This window comes from Drosophila teissieri, chromosome X, assembly GCF_016746235.2.
Source record: "Drosophila teissieri strain GT53w chromosome X, Prin_Dtei_1.1, whole genome shotgun sequence".
Taxonomy (NCBI): domain Eukaryota; kingdom Metazoa; phylum Arthropoda; class Insecta; order Diptera; family Drosophilidae; genus Drosophila; species Drosophila teissieri.
This window is the reverse complement of record NC_053034.1, coordinates 12,516,945-12,528,414: the sequence shown is the minus strand read 5'-3', so window position 1 is coordinate 12,528,414 and position 11,470 is coordinate 12,516,945. Positions and strand designations below refer to the sequence as shown.

Sequence of the window (11,470 nt, the reverse complement as noted above, 5' to 3'; positions counted from 1 at the left end):
GTGCAGATTACTTACATACATCGAGGAAAATGGTTTTCCAGTTCTGAAAATGAGCGAGAGGCCAATAGTTGAGTGAATATGTATTTTATTCAATGGTTTATTCGAAGCTGGCACTGGTCCTCTAAAAAGTTCAACAGGACTAGCTTGCTTTGTGGGTTTTTTGTGTCATACTGCAAAATCCATATGCCATCATGTCCTTCATCTAACTTGTACCTCTCCATATCGATTGTCCTGCTGACTTTATTGATTTGTTGCCAGCTCAGAACCTAGTCTCCTTTTAGCCATTGTTCTATCGGCAATATGGCTAGGAAGCCAGAAGGTCGAACACCCACCCATATGTACATACATGTGTGTGTGCACTTCAATGTTTGATTCCACGTACAGGTGCATTCCCAGACCAAGATATCTTATGGATTAAAAACACGTAGTACCCATTAACATACGATTTCGATGTGCTGAACTGCGACGTGTTTCATTCGGAATCCACGAAGGTTCCTCCATATGGGCAGCTGATCCGTTGCACGTGAGATAGTTAGGATAATGTATAAGGCTTTATGTCACGAGTTGAAAACCCCAATAGGTTGGCATTGAAAGACATAGGTTGTTTCTTTGTAATGATTCTATTTTTAGTTTTATCAATTTTTACATAAATTGCATATATGATAATTAGTCCTTAAACACGTAATGCACAAAGGGAATGAAGCTGTCACTGATATACATAGAGTTATGTATCATGTGCATGATAGTTTGGATTCCATAGGCTGCATGTTGATGTCATATAACTATGAGAGTTCTTTGTATATGTGTATATGTACAATCAAATTATAATTAGTTTCTTGCTCAACATGTCTCTTGGCTGTTTTCTTAAGCTTATATTATACAAATAATACAAATAGACTTAAACTAAATACGCGAACCTAAAGTTACATTTATGCTTGTAATTTGTATTTATTAAAAATAAGTAAAGTTCGTATTACTTATGTGACGTTTCAACGCGCGACCATATTAAGATCGAGGAAAGTATTTTGCCAATGTGGGACTCAGTGCTTAGGTTGAATGCTAGGTCTGAAGTATAAGGAAGTCTTAACCTCTTTTAATTTGATTTTTGTTTGCCACAAACATCTGCATTTGCTTTTGCATTTGCATCTACATCTTCATCGATCTCCTCACGCTACAAATGAATGTGTGTTTTCAAGAATTATAGTTTACAAAAGCGTTGCGCTTCATTTATTGGTGTTCTCTCAGGCTCAAAATGATGCTGGGAGGAGGTAATTAGGATGGGACTCTGCGTTTCATGACATTTTGGTGGAGGTGATCGAAATTTTGAAAATTTCTTTGTCTTATTCGCTTCTACAATTGTGTTAGTAACGATTTGCCTATCATCGACTTGGCGCCACTGATGACACTGGAGATATTCCGATTACACCACCAGGTACTGAACTTAGGCCAACACCAGCATTCGACACAATGCCCATCGTGCTGTCCGCCTCCTTCTTGGCGGCGACAGACTGCTGGCCCATCGAATCGACGCTAATCATGTGCTGAACTGGAATGCTTCCTGGTGCCGGAGGCCCTGAGTTCTTTACCATCCCGCCACTAGACATCTGCTGCTGTTGCTGCTGATTTGGTTGACCGGGCTGCTGCACTCCCGATGACACTATCTGTAACCGGTGATGCGGCGGCGGGGGCCCCAAAGAGCCAACTGAAGGCGGAATAGGACTTGGCTCCTTGCTGCGCAAATGAGCTGCAGATTGTGCTGCATAGATATTTATCGCCTTTTGCCTTTCCTCGGCCTCGTGACGCAGGGCAGCCTCCATGATGGGGTTGTAGCGGAGAATGGGATAGGGATCGCGATACGGATCTATTCCCCAGCCAGGAGGCGCTGGTGCACCGAAGTGCGTGAGGGGCCCACCGACACTCAGAGTGGGCGGCATCATGGTACGCGTTAGGTGTGAGGGTGGAGGTGGCAATCCATGTCGACTGGCTGCCATGAAGTTGGCATGATGATGGTGTGCCGCTGCCGCAGCTGCGTTCGCTTGTGCGGCGGCCAGCGAGGAGGAATGGTAGCGCGGATCACCAACGCCGACGGCCGCCGCTGAAGCACGCAAAAGCATTACATCCTGCTCGTCCTTTGTGCGCGGATGCTCCTCCTTGATACGAATCTCCGTGTTAAGCTCGCCCACGTTTCGATGTGGAGAACGGTCACGAACGGGCGCCGACGCAGCAGCCGCTGCTTGGACTGCTGCCTGCTTGTTGCTCTCGTTTATCCGCTGCTGTTGCAACATCCGCTCGCGCTCCATTTCCCGGCGCTCGATTTCCCTTCGCTCGCGCTCCCGCTCCTTTCGATCACGTTCTCGTTCCCGCTCCCGTTCCTGTTGTTCGCGTTTCAGTTTCTCCTCCTTCTCCTTCCTTTCCCGCTCCTCTCGTTCGCGTCGCTGACGGTCCCGCTCCCGCTGCTCACGATCCCGCAGTTCCCGCTCACGTTCCTCCGCCTCGCGGCGTGCATTGTCCAGGCCAGGATCGGTCTTCACCGGCCAGTTGGGGGACGCCGCGGCGGAGGAAGGATGATAAGCGACACTCCGTTGCATGGCATTCGTTCTAAAAGTAAATTAAATGCATATTAGAATGTAATGCTAACTCAACACACAAACGCAAACCGAAAAGTTCTTAAACTTGCTTGGGATCTTTTGTTGATTTAATCATAAATAAGCCAATTATTTCATTTATTTACCTCCACGAGTCCAAGTGGCCACCGAAATGCGTTAGCCCTGTGAATCCAAACGGAGTCACATAGCGTCCAAATGGAGACACTGCGGTTCCTGTTAACAAATGATATATATATATCTGACGAATTAGATTATTGCCAATTGTTGCGCTCACCAATATGACTAGGAGGCGCTCCAATGAAACTTGCAGCCAGGGGAGAAGTTTCAAAAGCTAAGCGACCCGGCAGACCACCTGGAAATGCTGCTGATGGCGGCATTTCACTCGCACGATGCAGAATATGCTGTGGCGTCGTACTCATGCCAAGAGTTGGAGTCGTCTTCATGCCAAGCACTGAGGCCGGACCATTGGATACAAGGACGCCACCTCCGATCGCCGGAATAGCTGCCACATTGTTCACTGGAGTGCTGGCTCCGCTGGTCATACCACCACCACCTCCACTGATCATGTTACCAGGAGGAATCGGTGCATTAATCGATCCTGCGTTCGATGACGCCGTAGGAAATCCTGGCTTCTCCGGGCTTTGTTTGTTTTGGTGGTAGTAGATTTCCCACGCAATACGAACGTGCATGGCATTCCAACGACCAGTTTTCTGTTATGAAAATGAGGAAAATGTTTACATATCTAAAAGCTCGGATGTGGTCGGCATCAACTCTTACCTTTGGAGCAAAGGATGTTAAGTGGTTGGGAGGCATGAACGGCGTCGGGCCCCCGAGGCCACTGTGTAAAAGGCCTGTTGAGGTGTATCCAGTGTAGCCTCCTGGCGGCAATCCCATCCCAGTGCGATAGAACTGAGGATCGACGGACGAGATTTTAGAAATATCTTTGAATAGTGGCGGGGGAAAAATTTGTCCAGCATTCGGTTGCACAGCAGTTAGGGGAGTCGATGAAGCCGATACTGGTGGAAGCAACTGCGGATGCTGATGCATATGTGGGTGCTGTTGATGCTGGAGATCAGTTCGTATATATGTTGATGATGGCGGTGTGGGGGTAACAGCCAAGCCAGATCTATCCAGAAATCGACTATCTAGCTCGCGCCGCAGCAAATCAGCTTGATCATCTGCGAAAATAATGACATGATACATTCAATGGTCTCCCCGTTTAGTGCAAATTGTGAGCAACATACTTTTACTTGGCTGAAAAAGCGATTCTGCAGAAAAGGGATGCGGCGTGTTTGTAACTGGGTTTGATATAGCCGCAACCGTGGGCTGCGTTATAGATGAAGCCGTGGTCGTAGTGGCTCCTGCCGTCGTCACAATACTGCTCATCGAGTGCGACACTGTTGGAAATTGCGTAGCTGAGGAGCTGATGATGGCCGCGGAAGAAGTAGCTGGCGATGGGGAGGATGGCGGCGGCGCTAGAGGTGTTGGGAAGTATGACGAAGACTGAAAAGAGGGATTTGTAGCAGACACGTGAATACCAGCGGTTGCAGGGATGGATAAAGGTGATATGGCATTGCAAGAACTTCTCGCTGTCGATGCCGCATTCACCATGCCAATTCCCATGCTTGTGCAGTTGGAGAGCGGAGGAGTCGGACGGGCACTTCCACTCGATACTATGGGCGTGGAGGGAGCACATGTCGTCACCACTGCGTTGGCAGGAGAGCTGCACAAAGGAAGTCGCGTTAGTTTGATGAATAGCGAAATGAATATTTGATTATTACTTCAACCACAGTGCTGCCTTTGATGAGTATGAGGAGAGATTTCCCAGTCCTGGCGGCATTGAAGAACTTGACGATAATACTGGGGTACCTGTACCTCCATATTGACCTGGGGCGATACCACAAAATGACGATCCCAGGCCAATGCCTTGGGAAGCGCCAGGCAACATTGTTGACGCACCATGCGACCTGATATTTGTACTGCAAACGAAAAGATTGGTTTTAACACTGCATATCAATATTTGTATCGATTACCGCTCACCTGTAACTGGAATCCCGATCTTTATTGCAAGGACTCTCTCCCTTGGGGGAAATAACCTTCTGGATCACAGATGATGATAATGTAGATGGAGATGACGATGACGAGCTCGACGTGACCGCTGTCGTCAAACTTTGCACAGCGAGAACCGAGGGTGTGAAGTTGGAGGCAGCAGCAGATGGGAGCGCAGGTGCAGATGCAGACGCAGATGAGTATAGCGTATTTCCGCAGCGAACCAACGGCTGATTCTGCGATGACATTGGGTGCGTGGTCAGCAAATGGGACACAGACGAGAAGTTACCGCTCTGCGAGAGCATCTGCTGTGACTGGGGGAAGTGCGGTTGGGGAGCAGCCGAGGTTGACAGCGAGGTAACCGCCAGTGTAGAGAGTCCAGAGTTCGGAGTGCTCGTCCCAGCTGCCGCAGAGGAGAATGCACCTGAAGCGTAGACAGGCACATGATGGGAATGAGATATATGTGGATTGCTCAACGAAAGGGCAGTCGAGTTCGCCGTAGGTACCACCGACACAACGGGCTGCGATGCGCCGCTAGAAATTGCACTGCTATTATTAAGTGGCGTGATGGATCGCAGGGTGGGTGCCATGGAGACACTTATTCCAATATTGGCTGGTGTTGACTTCAAGGATGCTGGCGATTCTCGACTGTTGCGACTATCCGAGCTCCGATGTTGTGTGGGCGGTAAGTTGGACGCGGCAACCGGCAATACTGGAGGCAGGTACGACCCATGTGTAAGGCCGCTGTATGGAGTGTAGAGGGGGTAATTCGCATATGGTGCTCGGTATGGCGGGGCCTGGATGATCATGGGCACGCCTGTGGCCACATGAGAAATAGGAGCGGGCGGTGCTCCAGGAAAAAGCAGTGGAGAGCCTGTGCCCACAATGGCATTGCCGCCAGCGCCAAAAACCACCTTCCCCATACCGGAAGTTGTCGTCGTTCCACCAGAAATTCCAACATAGTTTGTGTTTATCGAGATGGATGTAGAGACCGGTGGCACTAATTTATTGGCTGCGCTGGGCGAGACGCGTGGCAACGTACTTGTTGTTACGGATGACGTTGCAATGGTAGCAGGCGGCGGATAAACACTAAGGAAGCCATTGACTATGGGATTAGGAGGTGAGGACGTTGGTACCGAATTACTTTTCGCAATTTCTGAAGTGCCTGACAATCCCACCGACGGCAATTGTCCCTGGCCATTGGAACTTCCAATGTTGCTGTTGCTGTTACCACGTGTAAAGCTATCGTTTGATTTTATACTGCTGTTGGCTAGAATCACACTCGATGCCGAGCTTAGTATTGATAATCCGGCAGCATTCGGTGGTGCAATGTGTGCGCTGAATGGACTGCTTAGAGTAACTGCAGCCGGCGATGGCGCAGCAGATAGTAATGGAACAATTGACCGTTGCACCCCCGATGGCAATCCGTTTGAAACAGTTGCCTTGCTGTTGAAAATAATCTTTTGATCGATGTCAGATGCAACTGTTGACGCAATTTTCTCATTTCCAGCTGATATTCCAACGTTGGGAAACTGTCAAAAGATAAACACAACAATTAGATGCCACTTCAAATTGGCTAGCCGACATCGACATCTAACTTACTTGCACTGACGAAACCGATGGCGGAGCACACAAGCTGGGGTAGAGCGCCTTATCGGGCGAGGATTTCTGCAGCACGCCCAGCTCTCTATTCCCAGGATCGCCCACGCTGGCCGCAGGTGGTGGAACCGGAGCTCCAGCATGGATCACCTTGGCCTGCGCACTCTCCGATGCATTCTTAATGTTTAAAGCTTTACTTGGATCGCTCTCCGGAATCCCCGCAGAAACTGTGCCCATCGACGGCGCAAAAGGTACTCCGGCAAATGCGCCATTATCCCTATCTCCGCACGCCGCACTCTTTTTCTTGAGGTGTGGAAGGTCGGATAACTTGCGGGAAGTCGATCGATCCTGACACGAAGAAGTATTTGAAACGTTCATGGGCGTTGAGGGGTTGTCAATATCAAATATTTGTTCAGAATTCTGCAAGTACAAAAGTTATTTTCATTTAAAACGAGTCAAAGTAGATTTACGCACAAGTAAAAAACTAAATTTATACCCTACGTGTAAATTAACCTTTATATTTATATGAAAAATCAAATAGACCCATAGTGGGCTGTCCTGTGAATATTTCAATAGGGTTTCTATGCTTGTTGGCTATTTCTTGTGAACTGAGAAAGAATGAGATAGAAGATAATTGGGTCTAAAGAAATGAATGTCCTTTCTAGACATTAGAAGATGCTAATTTTGATTTTGATGCCCAATTTTGGGCCAATTGATAAAACCTATCTCCTGACTTTTAATGTCATAAACCATATTGTACATGAAATATAGATCATATATGGGTCCTAGTGCAAGTGTGGTGCAACCGAATTATAATATTTGTTTATTTTGAGCATTCCCCAGTATAAATACGAGTTGGCAAGCAGGACATACCTTTTTATCATTGCTGACATTATCACACTGTAAAAAAAAGTATGTTAGAATACATATTCGGAAAAAAGGTTGCCATATACTTACGATATTATTTCCTTTGCTGTTGTTGCTACAATTGGTTGAAGCCTGTATACGAAGAGAGTTCGTTTAAACAAAATATTCTGCAGTGAAGAAATGGATTCTTACATCATTCAAAAGATCACTTTGCTCGATTTCCTTCTTTATGCTGCTACTGCTGCTGCTGGCCCCAAAGGATTGCGCTGAAGCATTGGCTAACTCCTGGATCTCAAGAGAGCGGCAGGCCGCAGAAGTCGTCACGGTTTCAATGTTCTCCAAACCCATCGACTTCTAGTGAAAGGGTAAAGATAATTATTAGTAAATAACATTTTATCGGACAGTTGAAGACTCACCTTTGCGACCTGTGCTGATTGCGAGCCTAGTTTGCAGACAACCAGGTGATTGCTGTTTGCGTTTGCAGCGGCATTAAGATCACTTGATATTAGATTATTGAGCTGGTGCGAGGGCAGCGGTTTTGTCACATGCAATTGGTCAATAGTGTTACTCGTGGCGGGGGAATTGTGAGATTTTTTGGTGTCGCTGCTGCCAGTACAACTGGCGTGAATTACACCAACGTCAATGTGGTCATGACTATGCGATACGGCGCCACCAACGCCCAGCGATGGCAGGCTGATATCCAACATAAGTGAATCGTTGTCGTTCTCCAAAAATCTAGTACTAGTAGCACTGTTCACTTGCATTTTCGCCGCATTGCAACCACCATCCGCCTGCTGTTGCTTGGTCGATTGGTTGTTGGTGTGGTTTATTTGGTGGCTACTATTGTTAATTTGATTATCATCACTAATGTTATTACTCTTAATGTTTGCGCTATTGTCCGATTGCAATTGGTCTTGCTGCTGCCCATACTCGGATCGCCAATGATCCCTGGGCTCGGTTTCCGTCTCCAGAACACTGCCCATGTTCACAGATGGCAGCAGGTAGACCACGTTGGATAAACTGCTGCTATTGCTGTTCGCATTGGGGCCATTGCTGGTGATACTGTTGTTGTTGTTGCTGCTGTTATTGTTATTATTGTTGCTGATGACATTGCCCCCACGATGAAGGGTTGGCTGCGGGTTCTCCTTCAGGTTGTTATTGTTAACGGTCAAAGTGGACAGGCTGGTGACACGCAACGGTTGCGATTGACCAGTATCTATAACCTTTGGGATTTTCATTTCCTCTATACTGTAGGTACAAGTTAGCTCGTCCAGTGCGGAAAGTCGCTTCTCCTTCCGCTTCTGTCCCAATTTGATGGCAAACTGTTGTGGAGAAAGATGTTACAATATGTTGCGTGAACGGGAATGGCATCGAAACCTACCTCAAGATCCTCGTATGTCTTAAACTCCAGTATAGCGAATCCATCGATGATTTCCTCCTCGAGCACCGGAGATCGTGGCAGCTTTCTTCGAACCGGAGGTGGTGGTCGAGGCGGTGGCTTGTCGCGTGGCAAGAGCAGTGTGGACGAGGACGAGGTCGAGAGCAGATCCTCGTCCAGCGACTCACCCTCGCTATCACTAGGCGTGGCCATCAGTCCCGAGTTGCACTCGGGGGAATGTGGTGGATTTAGGAGTAACGATGCAATACTATCTGTGGGCGGCAGCAGATTATTGCTGCCATTGCTGCTGCTGGTGAAGTTTCCATTTGAGTTGTTGCTATCCTCGCCCATGCTGCCAGCGCTGTTGATGTGATAGATCATGCCATTGTTGCCGGGTCCTGCCGCCGCCGATCCGTTGCCCATTGCAACCGCCGATGATCCGCCACCGACGCCGCTGTTGGGCGTGATGAGGCCACCTCCCTGGCCCCCGTTGGCCGCACTCATGGCACTGCCGACCCCCACAGAGGATCCGGCTATGAAGGTGCCACTCAGCGAGCTGGCATTGCATCGACTGTCGCGTTCCGCTTGCAAACGCTGTGCACGTTCCCTTCGGCGTTTCTGCTGGCGCTGTTGCTTGGCATTCAGACTCAGGTGAGTGCTGCTGCTGGAGGTGGTGCTGTGGCCATTGGTGTTCCCAGCAGCCACCGCTCCTGATCCTGCTCCGAAGCCAGTCGGAATCCCGGCTGTGTTAGCATTGCCTCCTGCTCCTCCTCCACCACCCGCACTGGAATTCAGCTGGGGCATTATCGTGGATGCCGCCGCAGTCGGAGGAGACGTCGGGGATCGCGAATCTATGCCGGCTGAGGCAGAGACGGCCGCTGCGGCTGCCACAATCGAGAGTTCCGTGTCGGAGTCAAAGTCACAGGCACTGGGAGCCATCGATACCGCCGAAACAGGTAGACAGGTGGGCTCCGATGTGGAGACGGGTGATGCCGGTGGAATCGCTGCCACGGCCATGGATTTGCCGCCATCCGAAGCCGACGTCGCCGTCGTCGTCGTTGAGGAGGTGTTCGATACAAACGATGGCCGTGCACGCGGCATGGAGCCCAGATCGGCTATATTGGCACTTGCTTGAACTAAGGCGGTCGCCGTCGGCGGAGGAAGATGCAGTACCGCCAGGGCGCCGGTCGAACTCTTGGATATACTCTGACCCACTACCGTGAGCACTGTGGACTGTGGCTGTGACTGCGACTGGGACGACTGTGAGCTGGAGTGTGAATGTGAGTGGGAGTGTGACTCGCTCTTCTCATCCTGGACTGGGACAGCGGGAGCGGAGGATCCGATGTCCTGCGACGATGATATATGCTTGATTTGGGATCCTATACCATTAATACTACTGCTGCCCGACGCAGACGTCTTTGATTTAGCGCTGGCATTTGATGTGTCCATTTCTTTTGCTACGTAAAGCTTCCAGTGGATTACACTTCAGTTCCTTTTCCTTGGGAATACAAATTATCGATGACCATTATTATGTATATTGCTATCTGGACCAAACCTTTTCCAATGCATTCGGCTATGATTTTTATCTATATTTCTTGTTTTTTTTTCTTTTTTCTTTGGAAGGAGGGGTTCTCTATGCCATCGATAAGGCGAAAGCTTTACAAATATTGGATTTAAGGTGCTACTACGACCGATTCAATCGCGTGTATTTTGAAAAAATCGATGCTGCGCCGACTGTTTTCATGTGATATTGTTATTTGGTGGCCACTGTGGGCTTTTTCACATTCCGACCGGTTAACATATTTGATTAGAGTCACACTTTTTGGTTAAAAATAATAATTGTACAAGTTGTTTTCATTTCTTTTGCTCTTTTTCTTGTGGCCAACTTCCCTATTGCGCTTTTTTCTGTACACACACACATAATATTTAATTCTGCACACTTCTTTTTACAATAAACACTTATTGTTTTTTCGGGTCAGCAGGATTGCACACAAATCGGAACAGATGTAAAATATATTGAAAAAAAAATAAATAACATAAAGCCGATATGAGAATTCACCGAAAATAGTCCATATTTATTTTGTCTAGCACTTTATCATTCGTCATATACTCTCTTCTTCTACTTCGTATTCCTCCTCTGCTTCTTCTTCTTCTTGAAATATATGTATGCACATATACGTACGTACATGCATGCGTACATATAAATTCGTACGAGTATATGTATATATATTTATATACGCAGGGAGGTGGTACACCAGTTCGGTTTTGCTTTTGCTGTTGCTTTTTTTTCTGTCTTTCTTTCGGCCTTTTTTTTCTCTATGCCTCTTATAGAGGCGAGAGCAGAAAGAGCAGCAGCAGCAGCAGCAGTAGTCATCTCGCTTACACTTTTCTAATTGCGATTGCGACGATTGCCGTTGCCGTCGACATAGTGTCGTCCCTACATGTTGTGTACTCAGTAACAGACAGCGCAGCGTCGTTAGCACCAGTACACAGCACGTACATACAAAATACACAACGACAAATACGACGACGACGACGACGAATTTTTGTGAACTGTATGCGATTGTTCGTACATTTTTACATTTTCCACACACACCAAACGCACAACGAACGGCCAAAACGATCGATTGTGCATCAACGCGTTATATGCATCGCTATCAAACTAACTGTCATCACGGCTATTATGTATATTTTACATAAAATCCAATATTATTTTCCGAAAATTTTGTTAACCACAAAGAACCAACATAGTCTCTCAGAGACGGACCAAATTTTCGATAACTGCAGAAAATCATTTTCAAGGGGATAACATTATGATAACTATCGAAACAGTGGAATGTCTCCACTGGGTCGCGATTTTAGGCGTTTCACATCGATAGCAAGATGCGAAGAGTTAGAGCCAAAAGCAGCGATATCAATCAATCAGCTGTTTTACTTCTGATATGTATATAGAAAATAAAACCATATAAAG

The 11,470-nt window shown here is 47.5% G+C and overlaps 1 protein-coding gene across 5 annotated transcripts; it reads right to left on the bottom strand.

Moving 5' to 3' along the window:
• Positions 1-604: 604 nt before the first annotated feature.
• Positions 605-11,264, bottom strand: LOC122622999 (mucin-19). 5 transcript variants are annotated; one of them, XM_043801857.1, is made up of 14 exons: positions 11,073-11,264; positions 8,503-9,997; positions 7,538-8,443; positions 7,314-7,475; positions 7,212-7,253; positions 7,128-7,154; positions 6,258-6,674; positions 4,647-6,187; positions 4,388-4,585; positions 3,851-4,329; positions 3,384-3,784; positions 2,881-3,316; positions 2,732-2,819; positions 605-2,598 (listed from the first exon to the last, which is right to left on the bottom strand). In XM_043801857.1, exons 2-14 carry the CDS (start codon positions 9,946-9,948, stop codon positions 1,380-1,382), a joined length of 7,362 nt encoding a protein of 2,453 aa, XP_043657792.1. In that variant the 5' UTR covers positions 9,949-9,997; positions 11,073-11,264; the 3' UTR covers positions 605-1,379. The 5 variants fall into 5 exon arrangements, with proteins under 5 accessions (XP_043657792.1, XP_043657794.1, XP_043657791.1 ...); XM_043801859.1 differs by having other exon boundaries at positions 11,167-11,183; XM_043801856.1 differs by lacking the exon at positions 11,073-11,264 and adding an exon at positions 10,055-11,041.
• Between the last annotated feature and the right edge of the window lie 206 nt (positions 11,265-11,470).

Excerpts from the sequence above, each read along its gene's own strand:
- LOC122622999 (XM_043801857.1), bottom strand. The coding sequence starts at position 9,948 with ATGGACACATCAAATGCCAGCGCTAAATCAAAGACGTCTGCGTCGGGC. Across the intron at positions 8,444-8,502 it reads AGACATACGAGGATCTTGAG|TTTGCCATCAAATTGGGACA; the intron begins GTAGGTTTCGAT and ends TCTCCACAACAG. Across the intron at positions 7,155-7,211 it reads ACAGCAAAGGAAATAATATC|TGTGATAATGTCAGCAATGA; the intron begins GTAAGTATATGG and ends TTTTTTTTACAG.